The sequence below is a fragment of the Carettochelys insculpta genome, chromosome 2 (assembly GCF_033958435.1).
Source record: "Carettochelys insculpta isolate YL-2023 chromosome 2, ASM3395843v1, whole genome shotgun sequence".
Taxonomy (NCBI): domain Eukaryota; kingdom Metazoa; phylum Chordata; order Testudines; family Carettochelyidae; genus Carettochelys; species Carettochelys insculpta.
In genome coordinates this window covers 219,723,338-219,737,079 of record NC_134138.1, presented here as the reverse complement: position 1 = coordinate 219,737,079, position 13,742 = coordinate 219,723,338, and the positions used below count along the sequence as shown (strand labels likewise).

Here is a 13,742-nt window from a genome sequence, read left to right as displayed (position 1 = left end):
ACCTACCAAGTACTGATTTGTGTGGGGTAGGAGACAGAGAGAGAAAATACAGGACAGTTAAATAGTAACAGAGAGATAGCCATGCTAGTCTGTATACTATGAAAATGAAAAAGCAGTTCAGTAGCACTTTAAAGACTATAACAAAATCATTTATTAGGTGTTGAGCTGAGCTTTCGTGAAGTGGGTCTGTCCCACAAAAGCTCATCGCCTAGTAAATTATTTTGTTAGTCTTTAAAGTGCAACTGAACAGCTTTTTTTGGTTTTTTACAGGACAGTTTGTTTTTAAGAAAAAGTCATGACACCTTTGTGGGGGCTTAATGGGATTGTCCCTTTTAAAAATGAGACATCTACACAAGTCACAGTGACCTACGCACTGTCCAAACCGGTGTTTGCTGGTGAGCAATGCTCTCCCCCGACATAGCCTCCACCTTCCATGCAGTTGCAGTTAGATTCTCTTTACCAGAGACACAATAGCTGTACAGCTGTCTCTTTACAATTGGGCCCATGTAACACTTGTAATATATACTAGCCCCAATTGTAGATGCCAATCACTTGCTTACAGTTATATAGCTGATATTTTGTATATCGGTTCTCCCCATCATGCAGTGGCATTCTGACACTTTTAAGAGAGAGCATTCCATTGGAGACACTTTAAAGATCTTTGTAGTTAAGTTAGTATAAACTAATAGATGTTGTCAATTTTTTAAGTAGTTTTAATTTTAGTTTAGATGTCATTTCTCTCCACCCATCTCTTCCTGGTTGAATCTCCGGGGTCAGGAGATTTTTTTCTTTTCCACATTCTGATTATGCTTAGGGAAGGAGATAGAGAATAGTATCCCACAGGAGAGCCTCCTGCAGCATGGCACTAGGTATGCCTTTAACTTTGCTCCTCTACGAAAGCTTCCCACCTGTGGGAATCAGTGAGAGCATGCTTTGATTATAGGGATGCATTCTGGGAAGCCGAAATGATTAGCTGCTGGTCTGGAGATGCCATTGTGGCTAGCACTGATAAATTGATGGGAGGAGTGGGCTGATTTTCCTGCATACCATAAAGAAGGGTTGGGTTGTTTTTGTTTTGTTTTGTTTTGTTTTGTTTGTTTGTTTTATTTGTTTTCCAAAACAGCCAAAGGCTGTAAAAAGAGAAACTTGAATGACATCTTCAGAGTAGCAGCCACTTCCCTTTCCCATAATTAGTTGCTGTTTGAGATTGACCAACACCACCCACAACTTCCAGCTCCCCAGTGCACAGTAAGGTGTCTGGGCCCACCTGTACTCCCTCAGTCTGGACCCTTTAGAGTAGTAAGACAGAAGGAGACATCCGCTTTCCCAAAGCTATGTGCCCCCAAGCACTTTGGCTCTTCTGGATTTCCAGAAAGGAGCATGTCCTGGTTCAGTCAGCAGCACAGTGTCTGAGAGTTTCCCTGGAGGAAATCTGGCAAGCTGCCACCTGGTCCTCAACTGCCACTTTTATAAAGCAAGAGAGATTTGCTCTTCATTCTTTTGCACGAATATCCTTCCGTAGGAGGGTGCTCCCTGAACCATTTTACTGTACTTCACCTTTATTTGAAAAAAAAAAAAAAAAAAGGAAATCATATTCTTCTTCTTCGAGCGTCCCCGTGGGTGCTCCAGCTTAGGTGTGTCAGCACCGCGGCGCTCATGGGCCAAAGATTTTCTTAGCAGTGCCCCTCCGCTGGCTGCCCGCGTGCACAAAGCACGGGCTTCAAGACGCCGGTGGCAACTACTGCGCATGCGTGGGCAGCCTGTCACCCCTCTTCTCTTCTTGCCCCCCGGCTCCAGTGGCATTGTCCTTTCGCTCCCTCACACCTGAAAAACAAGCAAACAATCGATAAAGAGGAGAAGAAGAAGAGTCTTTCCAGACAGTAAACATCAAACAGACTTTGAAAGCTTTAAAAACGGAAGAGAGGAACTGACAACAAGGGGAGCTGCTGACGCGCCTTCTCTTTAAACGGCCCCTGGCGTTTGCCGGCTCCACTTGAAAGTGCAGCCAGCCACTTACTCATGCGCAGTTCCCGGGCGCTTGTGGCGTCTCAGTTCCCCTGTCAGACGCGCACTCGCGCCGTGTCCGGTGCTCGGGGCACCAGCACGAAACTGACGGCTGGCCTCGCTGCAGGCGCCTTTCGAAACGATCCCGCAGAGCCGGAGAGCCGCAGCTCCGCGTCTTGCTAACGGATCAGGCTTTGGCTCCGGCAGAGCAAACGGACTCCCCGTCAGGTGCAGCCCACAGGGGGCTGAGAGCCCTGACGGGGCTCTGCCTCTGGCCAGCCCTACAAAGAGGGGAAAATCCTCCAGAGGCATGAAGAGGGCGTGTGCCTCGTCGGGCTCTGTGTCCCGGAGAGCGCAAGGGACCGCTCAAAACACCAGGCTGCCGCCCTCCCTGCAGTTAGGGGGCAGCCCAGGTGTCCTCGCCCACGAGGCGAGAGAAGGCGAGGTCCAAACTCTCCCTATGTAAAGCACTGGGACTCTGATTGACAAGCCGCCTGCCTCAGCTCAGCAGACTAAGCCAGTAGCTGACCAGAGCACGCCAGCCCCTGCCTTCACTTCTCCGGAGCTTGCAGGGAGAAGCGCTGTGAAGCCAGGGCCGAGGAAGCAGGCCAAAACTGTCAGCTTCAGCAGCCTCTTCTCTCCTCTCAGTACCGACGGCGCAGGGGGCTCCGGTACCGATAACCCCCCGCCCACCACCACCACCACCACCACCATTCCTGCCTTACTCTTCGACGGAGGAGCTGTTTATTACCTCCACTCCAGGCACTCCTCTGGTAAATGAGGGCTCTTTGCATAGCCCAAGGCTCTCCTGTTCTGACACACCGGCAACTGGTTTTTCCAGTTCCTGAAATTCAGAGGAAAACATGCCTCCCCGGAAACTTACACGGAGGCACCCTGTGAGCCGATGCCCAGGTGCCAGCTAAAGGTCCGGTGGGGCAAAGGGGGTGATGCTGCACCAGCAGCTATACTAAGCAGCCAGGTCAGGCTGGGTTCTTTGGTTTGCGTTTAGTTCGGTACAGCAGCAAGAGGAATAATTACACTTATTAGAGGCTTTAACAATTACCTTTTATTTATGCAAAGATAGAAACAATTTAACTGAAGAAAAGTTTTAGACAAACTAGCTAGCGTAAACAAACTAATACAAGTAATGTGTACACAAGAAAGGCACGTTGCAGGTGTGATTTTCACCCCTGCCTCTTAGACCTGGTGGAACCAGAGTCTTTCCCTCAATTCCTATAGGAAAGAAGTGTAATACAGGTGCAATTCTTCTCCTGCCTCACAGATCCGGCGTGACCCAGAATCTTTCTCTCAGTCCCTCGGGAAGAAGTAGATACGAACCAGGCGTCCCCAGTCTCGGGAGTCAATACCGGACCTGGCCAGCAGGTGTAGGTGATTGGAGCTCAAAGGGGGTGGGCTGCCAAACCCCTCTTTATACTCCTTTGGTCACGTAGGCTTCTTCCTGGTCTCAAGTGGCCAATCGGGGAGGAATGTGTTTGAACCCCAGGTTTCCCAGGGAAGGTGCAAGGCTCAATTTGCACCTGTGAATTGTGGACAATTGGGCACCTTGGAGCTGATGGGCGGAGGTTCCCCGTTCTTCCTGGGGCAGTGATCAGGCGTGTCAATTACCGATATCAGCCAGAAGGGCGGCCATTAGCTAGCCCATTCACTGTCTGGTTTCTGTGTATGGTAGAGAGTCTGGGTGAGACAGCACACCCGTGTTCCCAGGGCATCAAAGGCTGCCTGTCTCTCTCTCTGTCTCTCCCAGTGGCGAGGAGAAGAAGAAAAGGCGAAATGGGGGTGGGGTTCATGTCTGGCTACTCATCCTAACCTATTAGAGCCACAACACTGGCAACAGCACTGGGTGCCCCCACCTATACCACCCAGCTGGCCATATTGGGACCGGTGGGGGATATTCAGACAACAGCCTTGGTCACAGCCCCTGCCACAACCATTCCTGGTGCCAAGGGGCAGATGCCGCGCCAGCAAACATTCATCCACTCAGTAAAAGCTATCTGAGACTGAAGAATGTGCCTCACATTCAAGGGGGGAGGACGACTTGCCCTCTCCCCTTCCTTCACATCTGTCCTCTCCATCGCTGACTGCTTCAGTGGTACAACTTCTGACCCCAGATGACGACTCCAAGTCCTTTCAGGACCTCTTTAGGAGAGTCACAGACAGACTCAAAATACCCCTTCCAACATCAGGGGACTTCAAGGACAAATTGACAGACATTCTCCAGACATCTACACGTAACAGACTGGCAATGCCAATTAATGAACTCCTAGATCCAGCCAAACTCCTCTGGAATACCCTGACCTTGATCTTGCCCACCTCAAAGAGGCTAGAGCACAAATACTACATTGCGCCTCTCGGATGCAGAATTCCTTTTCTCTCACCTGCACTGTAACTCATTGATAGTGGCTGCACTAAATCAGAGGGGAAGGCAACACAGTTACAGTGTCATCCTTGGGGACAAAGACTAGAAAAGGCTGGACACAATGGGGAAGAAAGCATACTCCGCAGCCAGCCTAGAATTTTGAATTGCCAGTTATATGGCCCTGCTAGCCAAATACACTCATCATGTTTTCGACCAGCTCTACGCCTTCTCGGATACAATTCCTGACAACAAAGCAGAACAATACAAGGCACTCATGAACAAAGTCTGTCTAATCGCAAAAACATCCCTGCAATCTGCGTTAGACTCAGCAGATACTGCGGCCAGGTCCTTAGCCTCTGCAGTAGTCGTGAGGTGAGTGTCCTGGCTACAACTTTCCAATTTCCCAAGGAGGTCCAGGCCACGGTGGAAGACCTGCCCATGGGATGGGGTGCTCATCTCGGTGACCAAGTAGTCCAGAGCACATGGTCCCCAAGTGAGCAACTGCAACACATCAATCTCCTAGAGCTGAGAGCAGTTCGGTAAGCATGCATGCACTTCTCCGCCCACATCTCCAACACTACAGTATGCATACTAACAGACAATATGACAACCGTGCATTATATAAACAAGCGGGGTGGGGTATGCTCGAAACAACTCTGCCAGGAAGCAGTACTACTCTGGGAGTGGTGTATCCCCTGGCAGATCCACATTGATGTGGCTTACATCCCAGGCAAGAACCATCTGGCAGACAATCTCAGTTGCATTTTTTCAACAGACCACGAGTGGGAAATCAACAAGTTCTCCATCCGCCACGTTTTCCGCAAGTGTGGCTTCCCAATGATGGACCTGTTTGCCCCAGCTGCCAACACTATCTGCCCCCTGTTTGGCTCCAGGTTTGGATTAGGCTGCAACTCTCTAGGGGATGCGTTCAACATCACATGGAATGCACCTTTAATGTATGCATTCCCACTGATACCTCTCATTCAGAGGGTGATAGCCAAGATAAGGTGGCATGGAGCTCAGGTGATCCTCCTAGCACCCAGATGGCCCAGACAAACCTGGTTCTCTGACTTGCTGCTTGTCTCCAGGCCTCCCCCTCATCACTTCCCTCCTGTTCCGATGCTCCTCACTCAGCAAAATGGCTCGATTTGCCACCCAGCCATCGATCATCTCCAAGTGCACACATGGTGCCTAGTAGACTGATGGACCTGGAGCTCCTATGCCCACCGCAGGTTTGGATGATCCTGGAAAACAGCAGAAGACTGACAACAAGAAAGACATTCTCAAAAGTGGCAGCGTTTTAGATCATGGTGCAAATCACAATCATGCGACCCAATGCAATCAGACGTTCCACAAATACTCACTTACCTGACCAACCTGCAACAAATGAACCTATCAACAAGTACCCTCAGGGTCCATCTAGCTGCCATATCAGCATTGCACCTGCCAATTCAGAACTGTTCAGTCTTTACTTACCCTTTGGTCAAATGATTCCTGAAGGGTCTTCAAAAGCCGTTTCCCCCAATTAAGGACCCAGCACTGGTTTGGGACTTCAGTTTAGTTCTCACATCTTTCATGGGGAAACCCTTTGAAATATTGGCCACCTGCTCCCTGATGCATCTCTCCATGAAGGTAGCTTTCCTTGTGGCAATAACATTGGCACACAGGGTAGGAGAGGTTGTCGCTCTCATGTCAGAGCCTCCCTACACAACCTTTTACGAAGACAAAGTGGTACTACGTACACACCCTGAGTTCCTCCCAAAAGTGCTCACCTCGTTCCATTGTAATGAGCCAGTCTACCTACCGGGATTCTTCCCCAAACTACATGCCAGTGACGAGCACAGGTCCCTGCATACCCTGGATCTACTGCAAGCACTGTCCTTTTACCTGCAAAGATCACAAGATTTCCATACGACAACTTGACAGTTCATCTGCACGGTGGACAGCTCCTGTGGCATGCCCATTTCCCAGCAGAGACTCTATAAGTGGATTTCCGGCTGCATAAGACTTGCCTATGTTAATGCGAATAAACAGCCTCCTGCAAATCTTCAGGCACATTCCACGTGGGCAGTGGCCACATCTACCACTTTTCTCCAGGGCGTATCCACAGAAGATATATGCAGAGTGAAAATGCGGGCCTTTGCACGTACTTTTACATGTCACTAAGCCATACAATCCTACTCTAACTCTCAGACCAAGTTTGGTCACTCCACACTATTATCAACCAACACACAACATCCTAAGCTCCCATCTCCAAACCTTGAAACTGCTCTGTTGTCACCTGTGGTGGACCACCCACAGGGACCCTCGAAGGAGAGGTTACTCACCCTGTGCAGTAACTGGAGTTCTTCGAGATGGTCATCCCGGTGGGTGTTCACCACCCCCCCACATCTCCTCTGCTTCGGATTTCTACCTAGGCATCTGGATCAAAGAACAGAGGTGACAGGCTGCCCATGCATGCGCAGTAGCTGTCACAGGTATCTCGAGCCTGGGCTTTGTGTGCATGGGCAGCCAGCTGAGGGGCACTGCTAAGAAAATCTTCAGCCTGTGAGTGCAACGATGCTGACACACATAAGGTGGAGCACCCACAGAGACAACCATCTTGAAGAACTCCAGATACTGCACAGCATGAGTAACCTCTCCTTCCCTGCTTATCTCTGTGTCTCTACTAGCTGCTCCTTGAAACAATATGGAAACTTATCCATTTTTAAATACCCACAACTTGATTTTTATTTTACAACTTCTTAAAAGGAAATCACCCTGAGTCATGGAATTCTGAAATGCGCATGTAATTTAACACTTTGTTCTTATTTTCAGGCTTTCACTTTGTGAAAAAGCTCTTGCAGAGTATTTAGAAACCAAGCGCTTAGCTTTTCCTCGGTTCTGTTTTGTTTCTTCAGCTGATTTACTTGATATTCTCTCAAAAGGAACACAACCAAGACAGGTAATGTTGCTTGCACAGTTTTACAATTTCATTATGTCCAAAGAAAGACCTTCTTGGCAGTAATTGTGAAGTGATAATATATGGCTGTATGGTCCTTTAAAATATGATTTCAGTGTAAACAAAATATAAATACTTGTAAATAATACAGTCCCTTTTTTTGCTTATGGGGTAAAATTGTGAAAATGGCTTAGAAATAAGAGCGACAATCTCATGTCAGACTGCTAGCAAACAGGGTAGACACCCTTGTGATAAATGCTGTAATTAGACTTCACCAAGTCAGTATCAAATGTGTTCCGCTGGACTACTTTATTACAGTCTCACCAGGGAGCCCCAGTTCTTCCCTTTATTCTCTTCAACCCCCTTTACTATCCAGACAAACTGACATTTTGTGATGAAAAGTTAGTAAAAGCAAACATCACTTCACTTTAGATTACTCCCTACTGCTAAGGATTGGTTATTGACTCTCGCACCTAAGACAATACTGGCAGTCCATTTCTCTAGTGAACTACTAAAGGCTTATTAGCTATGAAAAAATACGATTGAGAGGTTAAAGCAGATATAATACATTACCAAATTCAAAGTTGGTAAGTCCAGTATCATACCAGAGATGTAGTAATCTGCTAGTTTTTCGTAAATCTCTCAGGCTTACCTATAATATCACCAGGAGTCTCCTGTATAATCACCCAGTATTTTCCCCTATCAGAATCCATCAGTCCCTGAATCCAGCCTTACAGCTGCCTTCCCCAGAAAACAATCTGGCTAGTGTTTCCATCTCAGCATGGGTGTTTTCTCTCTTAGGTCTGTGGATTTCACATTGTTGAATACAGTGACTTGTGCTTTGAAATTAGCGTGCTTCGTCATTTAATCAGAGCAATCCAAACAATCTTCACTAGTTTTCATGAAATTTTACATATTAAATAAATTCTTATCCTAATATGGTTGCATTTTTGATCTAGGATTGTCTCATTACAGGGTATACTTAAAGTAACTGCATGGAACATGAGAAGAGACTACAGAGGGGGAAAAACAGGACAATCAACATATTTTTATCTGTTCTAACTAATGAATTGGCTTGAATAGACCGTGACCTTTTTAGCATTTAGCATAGACCTTTGATATTTACACACACCTTATTGCTCTAGCTTGAGCTGACAGTCTGCTACACAGCATCACCCAGGGAGAAATGAAAGCCTTTAAGGGAGGACGTATTGCAAGAGTTGTGCCTTCTCTGACAGGAAATATTGGGCAGATGCCACCTGTAATAGCTCTCTTAGAAGTCAGAGTTGGAAAAGACCTATGAGGTCATCCAATCCATCCTGCCTGTGGCTTTGCATTTGTTATGTTAGTGATCAAATCTCAGACTTGCACTTGTAGCAATGACAAGCAATGCTGAAAGGTCTGTGGTGGTTGTTACGTTGTCACTGACTAGAAGATTTTTGTAACTGTCTCACTGTGCTTGCTGCCCTCAAACAATAATCTGTCAGGTTGTTTAGCTGTTGGAGGCTCGTTTATATTGAAGCATCTTCACTTGAATATTGTTCAGAAGCTTGACATCACCTTATCTTCAAGCCAGATGACAACCAGTTATTGACCACTCCTGCTGCAGCCATTAGTGCACAGGACATCAGAACTATTTATATGTGCCTTAGGTAGAGCATATTTAGAAGAGATGAGATGCCTGAAGCAAGGACCAGTTCTTTATCAAAGACTAAAGGACTCATGAGATTCCAGTAATTATCTTTTAAAAATACAATCATAAATTCACATATAGCTTCCTTACATCACTAAAACTTAGGGACTTGTTTCTTCCTTAAAACCACACACAGATAAAGAGAGCAAGGCTACTGAATAGCCTAGTGATGCATGGGCAGGGTAATGAGGAGGTTTTGACACTGCTGCTTCTCATGCCACAGTAATTCTGCAGTGAGTGAACTTCAGTCTCTGAGGCTGTCAAGCTGGCATTTTTCCTGTGAGCCTGGGATGTCTCTTCAGCAAAGCTTTTAAATACAGATGAAGTGTTCTAGGTCCTGAGCTTGCATTCAGGTGTTTGTGGCAGTTCTCTGCACCTTTGCAGGGTCCTGCCAAAGTGAGCTGCTAGTGCAAGTTAAAGCAACTTCAGGGCTTCTGCAAAGTTTTGAAGAACGTGTCCTTTATTTCTTGGTTATCTTTAAGACATAAGACCAAAGTACTGGTTTAGTGCTGCTATCTCTGCTAAGCACCATGTAAGTTTTGTATGTTGAAGGGTCATAGAATCAGCCTTGTGTGCAGTCAGGGAGGTGGAAAAAACAGAGTAAGAGAATGCAAGATTATTACAGCAAAGGTGCTATTTTACATAATCTTCATCCATTTAAAGGGAAATGAGGAAAAATAGAAAATCTGAGCAAATTTACAGTGATTGATTTTCTTAAATCTATTATATTTTCTGGGCACAGGTGACCCGTCATCTTCCTAAACTTTTTGACAACATTGCTGATCTTCAGTTTCAAGATGATAAAGAGAAATCCATAAATATTGCCCTGGGGATGTACAGCAAAGAAAAAGAGTATGTTCCGTTCCATGGAAAATGTGAATGCACTGGTCAGGTACATTTAATTATTTACATTTCTATTTGGTGGACTTTTTCCCCCTTGGAGTTGGAGGAGGAGGTAAAGTGAGTACAGTATTAACTGAGTATTCTTTTCTACTAAACTTACTGGAGATCCATGGAGAGGTCTGCATTTGGCTTGATTTGACTGGAATCAGCGTGTACGTTGTTTGAGGTTGAATTTAGATGGACAGGTTCTTGTGCTGTTTTCTTTACATTAAAACACACCTGCAAGAGTTAAAATTACGCCCAAAAGTGAGGATCAAAGAGACTAATCTGTTACACTGTTTTTATGAAGATTTAAAGATCTGTTCCTTGGGGATGAAGCAGTAGCAACATTTTGATCTCCCATAATCAGTTATTAGACTTATAAAGGATGATGGGTGAAAAAAAGGTCCTGGATTCTGTACTCCAGCTGATTGCATGAAACAAGATTTTTCCCAAGCTTAAAATATTAGCATACTCCTTTCGTGACTTCGGCCTTATTGGCATATCCCCTCTCCTAGTGCCATCCCTGTGCTTATCTCCTTCTTTTTAGTAATTATTTTCTGCCACGTACCACTTGAAATCCTTTTGTGTACCCCTAGTGGTACGCGTACCACACTTTGGGAAACACCATCCTACGTGGCTGCTCTGCAATGGCTTAATCCAATTTCTTCTTGAACACTTGTAATAACAGTGTCTAAAATACTTCTCTTGACAGAGCAGTCGGTTGCTTACTGGCTCTACCTATTCACAAAGCAGTACTAAACCTAATCCTGTGGGCATGGAAAACTCCCTTTAATGAAAAATAAGCAGTCCTGTAGCACCTAAAGACTAACAAATTCATTTATGTATTAGGTAAAGCTCATTACCTAATAAATTTGTTTGTCTTTAATATGCTACAGGAGTGCTTGTTTTTTGTGAAGCTGCAGGCTAACAGGGCTATCCCTTTAATTAAAGAGCTGTAAACAAAGAGTGGGAGGATCACAGAGTTTTCTGTGCATTCACTTTCTTATGTGAAGAGCTTGGGTAGTGGGTGTGAAAAGCCAGGAGCAGCTAAGCTTCTTCCGAACAGCCACTGATGACATGTTGCCAGATTCCTGGGCCATGGTGACTCGACTTGCACTCTGCTTCTTCTCTTCCATTCTCCACCTCTTCCTTGAGATTGCCCTCATCACAAGTCCTCCACTGTGTCCTGCCTCTTTTTTTCCACTGTCCTCCCTTTTGAGACCTGCCACCGGCTACATCCCTCCCATCCTTTACCCTCCCTCCCTCCCTCAGGAGGCTACTTGCTAGGTTCCTCCTCCACATGAAACCTCTTTTCCACCATCCCCTCACCTTCTCCACTCCCTGCCTCCTGAGACCTCCCCAGTATGCTCCTCACTGCTTACCTCCTCTCCTCCTCCCCTTGGGGTGGATCTGCCAGTGTGGCACCTGTCAGCTGTCTCCCATATGATGGTGCCCAGGGTATTGCCACAACCATTGAAACACTGTGCACATAAGAAGCATAACTTGGGCATAAGAGTGAACCGCGAACAAGGACTGTCCCTAAGCGCAGCATTGCCGGCACTCCCAGGGCCGCACAAGGTTGGGCAAGAAGTCATGTACCAACTCAGCCACTCTGTCTTCTTGAAGCATCATACAGCTTAAAAGTCAAGGCACCGCTTCAAACCCTCAGTGTCACCTGCAGCCACAACTGCTGGTTGTCTGCCTTCACCACTGGCATTGTGAACGTCACCAGGCCTCTCAGGACTCTTACCTGGTTCCCTGAATGCCAGAACTCCTATCTCCACTGCTACTTGCAGCTGAGCTGATGATGATGTATGCTGGTTCCCCTCAGCACCCTGGTTCCCTGGTCACCTGGATGAGGCTTTCTTCTCCATTGGATGAACCTCTTGTATTCCTTGAGCAGTGGCCTGCTCCGCTGTTCCTTACACTGATGGCACCACTGCTACCAACAGCCCTGCCTCTTCTGGACGGTCCTCAGAGGGGTTTCTGAGTAAGAATCCTACTTCTCCCCAGCACACTCAAAGCCTTGATCCTGGACACCAGCCACCTTACTTATTCCTGTGCAGGCCCCCTGCTGATATGTGGTTCTTCTATCCCCCAGACCACTGATGACTAGTGATCCGTCTGCTTGGTTCTGTTGGCCAGCTTGGTACCTTGCTTGGGACCCTTAGCAGCCACTGCCATTGCTTCCCTATCAGCTATCACCTACCAGCAACATGACTCCCTCCATTTAGGAGCAACCATAGGACATTTCTATGTCACCAGAACCTCTGGTCCCTGATGGGGCCTTGTTGTCCCCAGATGTTGTGTTCATTCCACCTACTCTTTCCCCTCTGAATGAGCATGGACAGTACAGTGACTTGATCGGATGGCTGGTGATGGCTGTTATCCTCCCATTTGAGGAAGTCCAGGACACACAAAATCAGTGCCTTGATGTTTTATAACTGTCAGGTCTCTGCCAGACCACCCTCCCTATTCATGAGGGCATCATCCAATTGGTCCAGACTGCCTGGTACACCCCAACTTCCTGAGCTGCCATCCCAAATTGCACTGAATGCTACTTTACCTCTTATAAGGGTCTGGACTGATCACCCAACCTGACCCAACTCACTTGTGGTCTGTGCAGCAACGGAGTATGCCCAAAAGCAACACTTCAAGGCCCCTCTTCTGAAATGGGTGGTGTAGAAGTTGGACCTCCAGGCTATCCTGGAGAAAGTTTCCTCCCAGGGTTTCTAAAACCTCGTTGCACTGCAACTCCCTGCTAACAACAAAAATAACTACAGAATCCCAGGAAGGAGGACTGAAATCTGAGCCCCTCTGCCCTGGACAGATAAGCCAAAGGTGGAGACCTGCCACCCAGGCGTACAGGAGCAAAGGGTATTCAGCCTGGGGCACTGGGTCTCAGAATTTGGTGTCCGTCTTTGGCCCAATCAAGTCTAACGCTAGCTCTGTCAGCCCTGTTAAAACAGAGCTGCAAACCAGTTCAAGATCCTGACCCTTCTGAGAACCTCTAGCCTATCCTGAAGTAGAGGCGTTCCAGCCCTGCCTTCCATCAGGACTTCCAGGCATTATTCAGCCAGAGTAAGCTCATCCCCATGATGGCCCTTCAGGCAGAAGTCAGCAATGTCAGCATCATGTCCAACACTCCGGCAACCAGTGCCATGCTCCACCAGGATTCTTAGCTCCAGTCCTCTGGCTTCCCTAAGAAGGTCCAGACCATCCTTGAGGACCTTTCCTTTGACAACCACAAGCTTTTCAGTGAGAAGACAGATGAATCTCTCCCCTCTCAAGGATTCCAGTGCCACTCTATGGTCTTTCAGCATTTATATGCTGACTCCAACTCACAGACAACACAGACTGTCTTTCCACACGTGTGGCTGATGTGCATACCAGTCCTCTTTCCAATGGCTGCAGGAGCCCTCACCATCACCAACGCCAGTAACCATTTTATTCCACCTACACTGCTTTGGCCTCCTTGCACCAGGCATCCCTCTCCCTTCTTGAGATCCTCAGACCACCTCCTGTGGCATTCCAGATCATCTTGCCCTGGTCACCAACAGTTGGGGCAATACCAAACCAACTGGTGGTGGCTGGACATAATTTGTTAGGGGTACTTGAGAGAGTTCCTCTCATTTCCCCTCCCCACACATTTCCCACCCCTGGGTAGTCATGGAGATCCATCCCACAATGAATTCCTCCAAAAAGAGGATGAACTCTCCTCCAGAAAGGCACCATTAAATGCACCCTAACCATTACCATGGATTCTATTCCCCTTATTTTGTTGTGCTACTGCCATATTCTGAACCTATGGATGGTGGTCAAATTCATACCAAAATTCTCTA

At 47.0% G+C, this 13,742-nt stretch overlaps 1 protein-coding gene across 1 annotated transcript in view; it reads left to right on the top strand.

Moving 5' to 3' along the window:
- DNAH11 (dynein axonemal heavy chain 11) overlaps nucleotides 1-13,742 on the top strand; it is a 327,231-nt gene that overhangs the window by 94,028 nt on the left and 219,461 nt on the right. Inside the window, exons 28-29 of the mRNA XM_074984643.1 lie at nucleotides 7,199-7,325; nucleotides 9,758-9,907. Coding sequence (XP_074840744.1) covers nucleotides 7,199-7,325; nucleotides 9,758-9,907 — 277 coding nt within the window. The remainder of the gene's footprint in view (nucleotides 1-7,198; nucleotides 7,326-9,757; nucleotides 9,908-13,742) is intronic.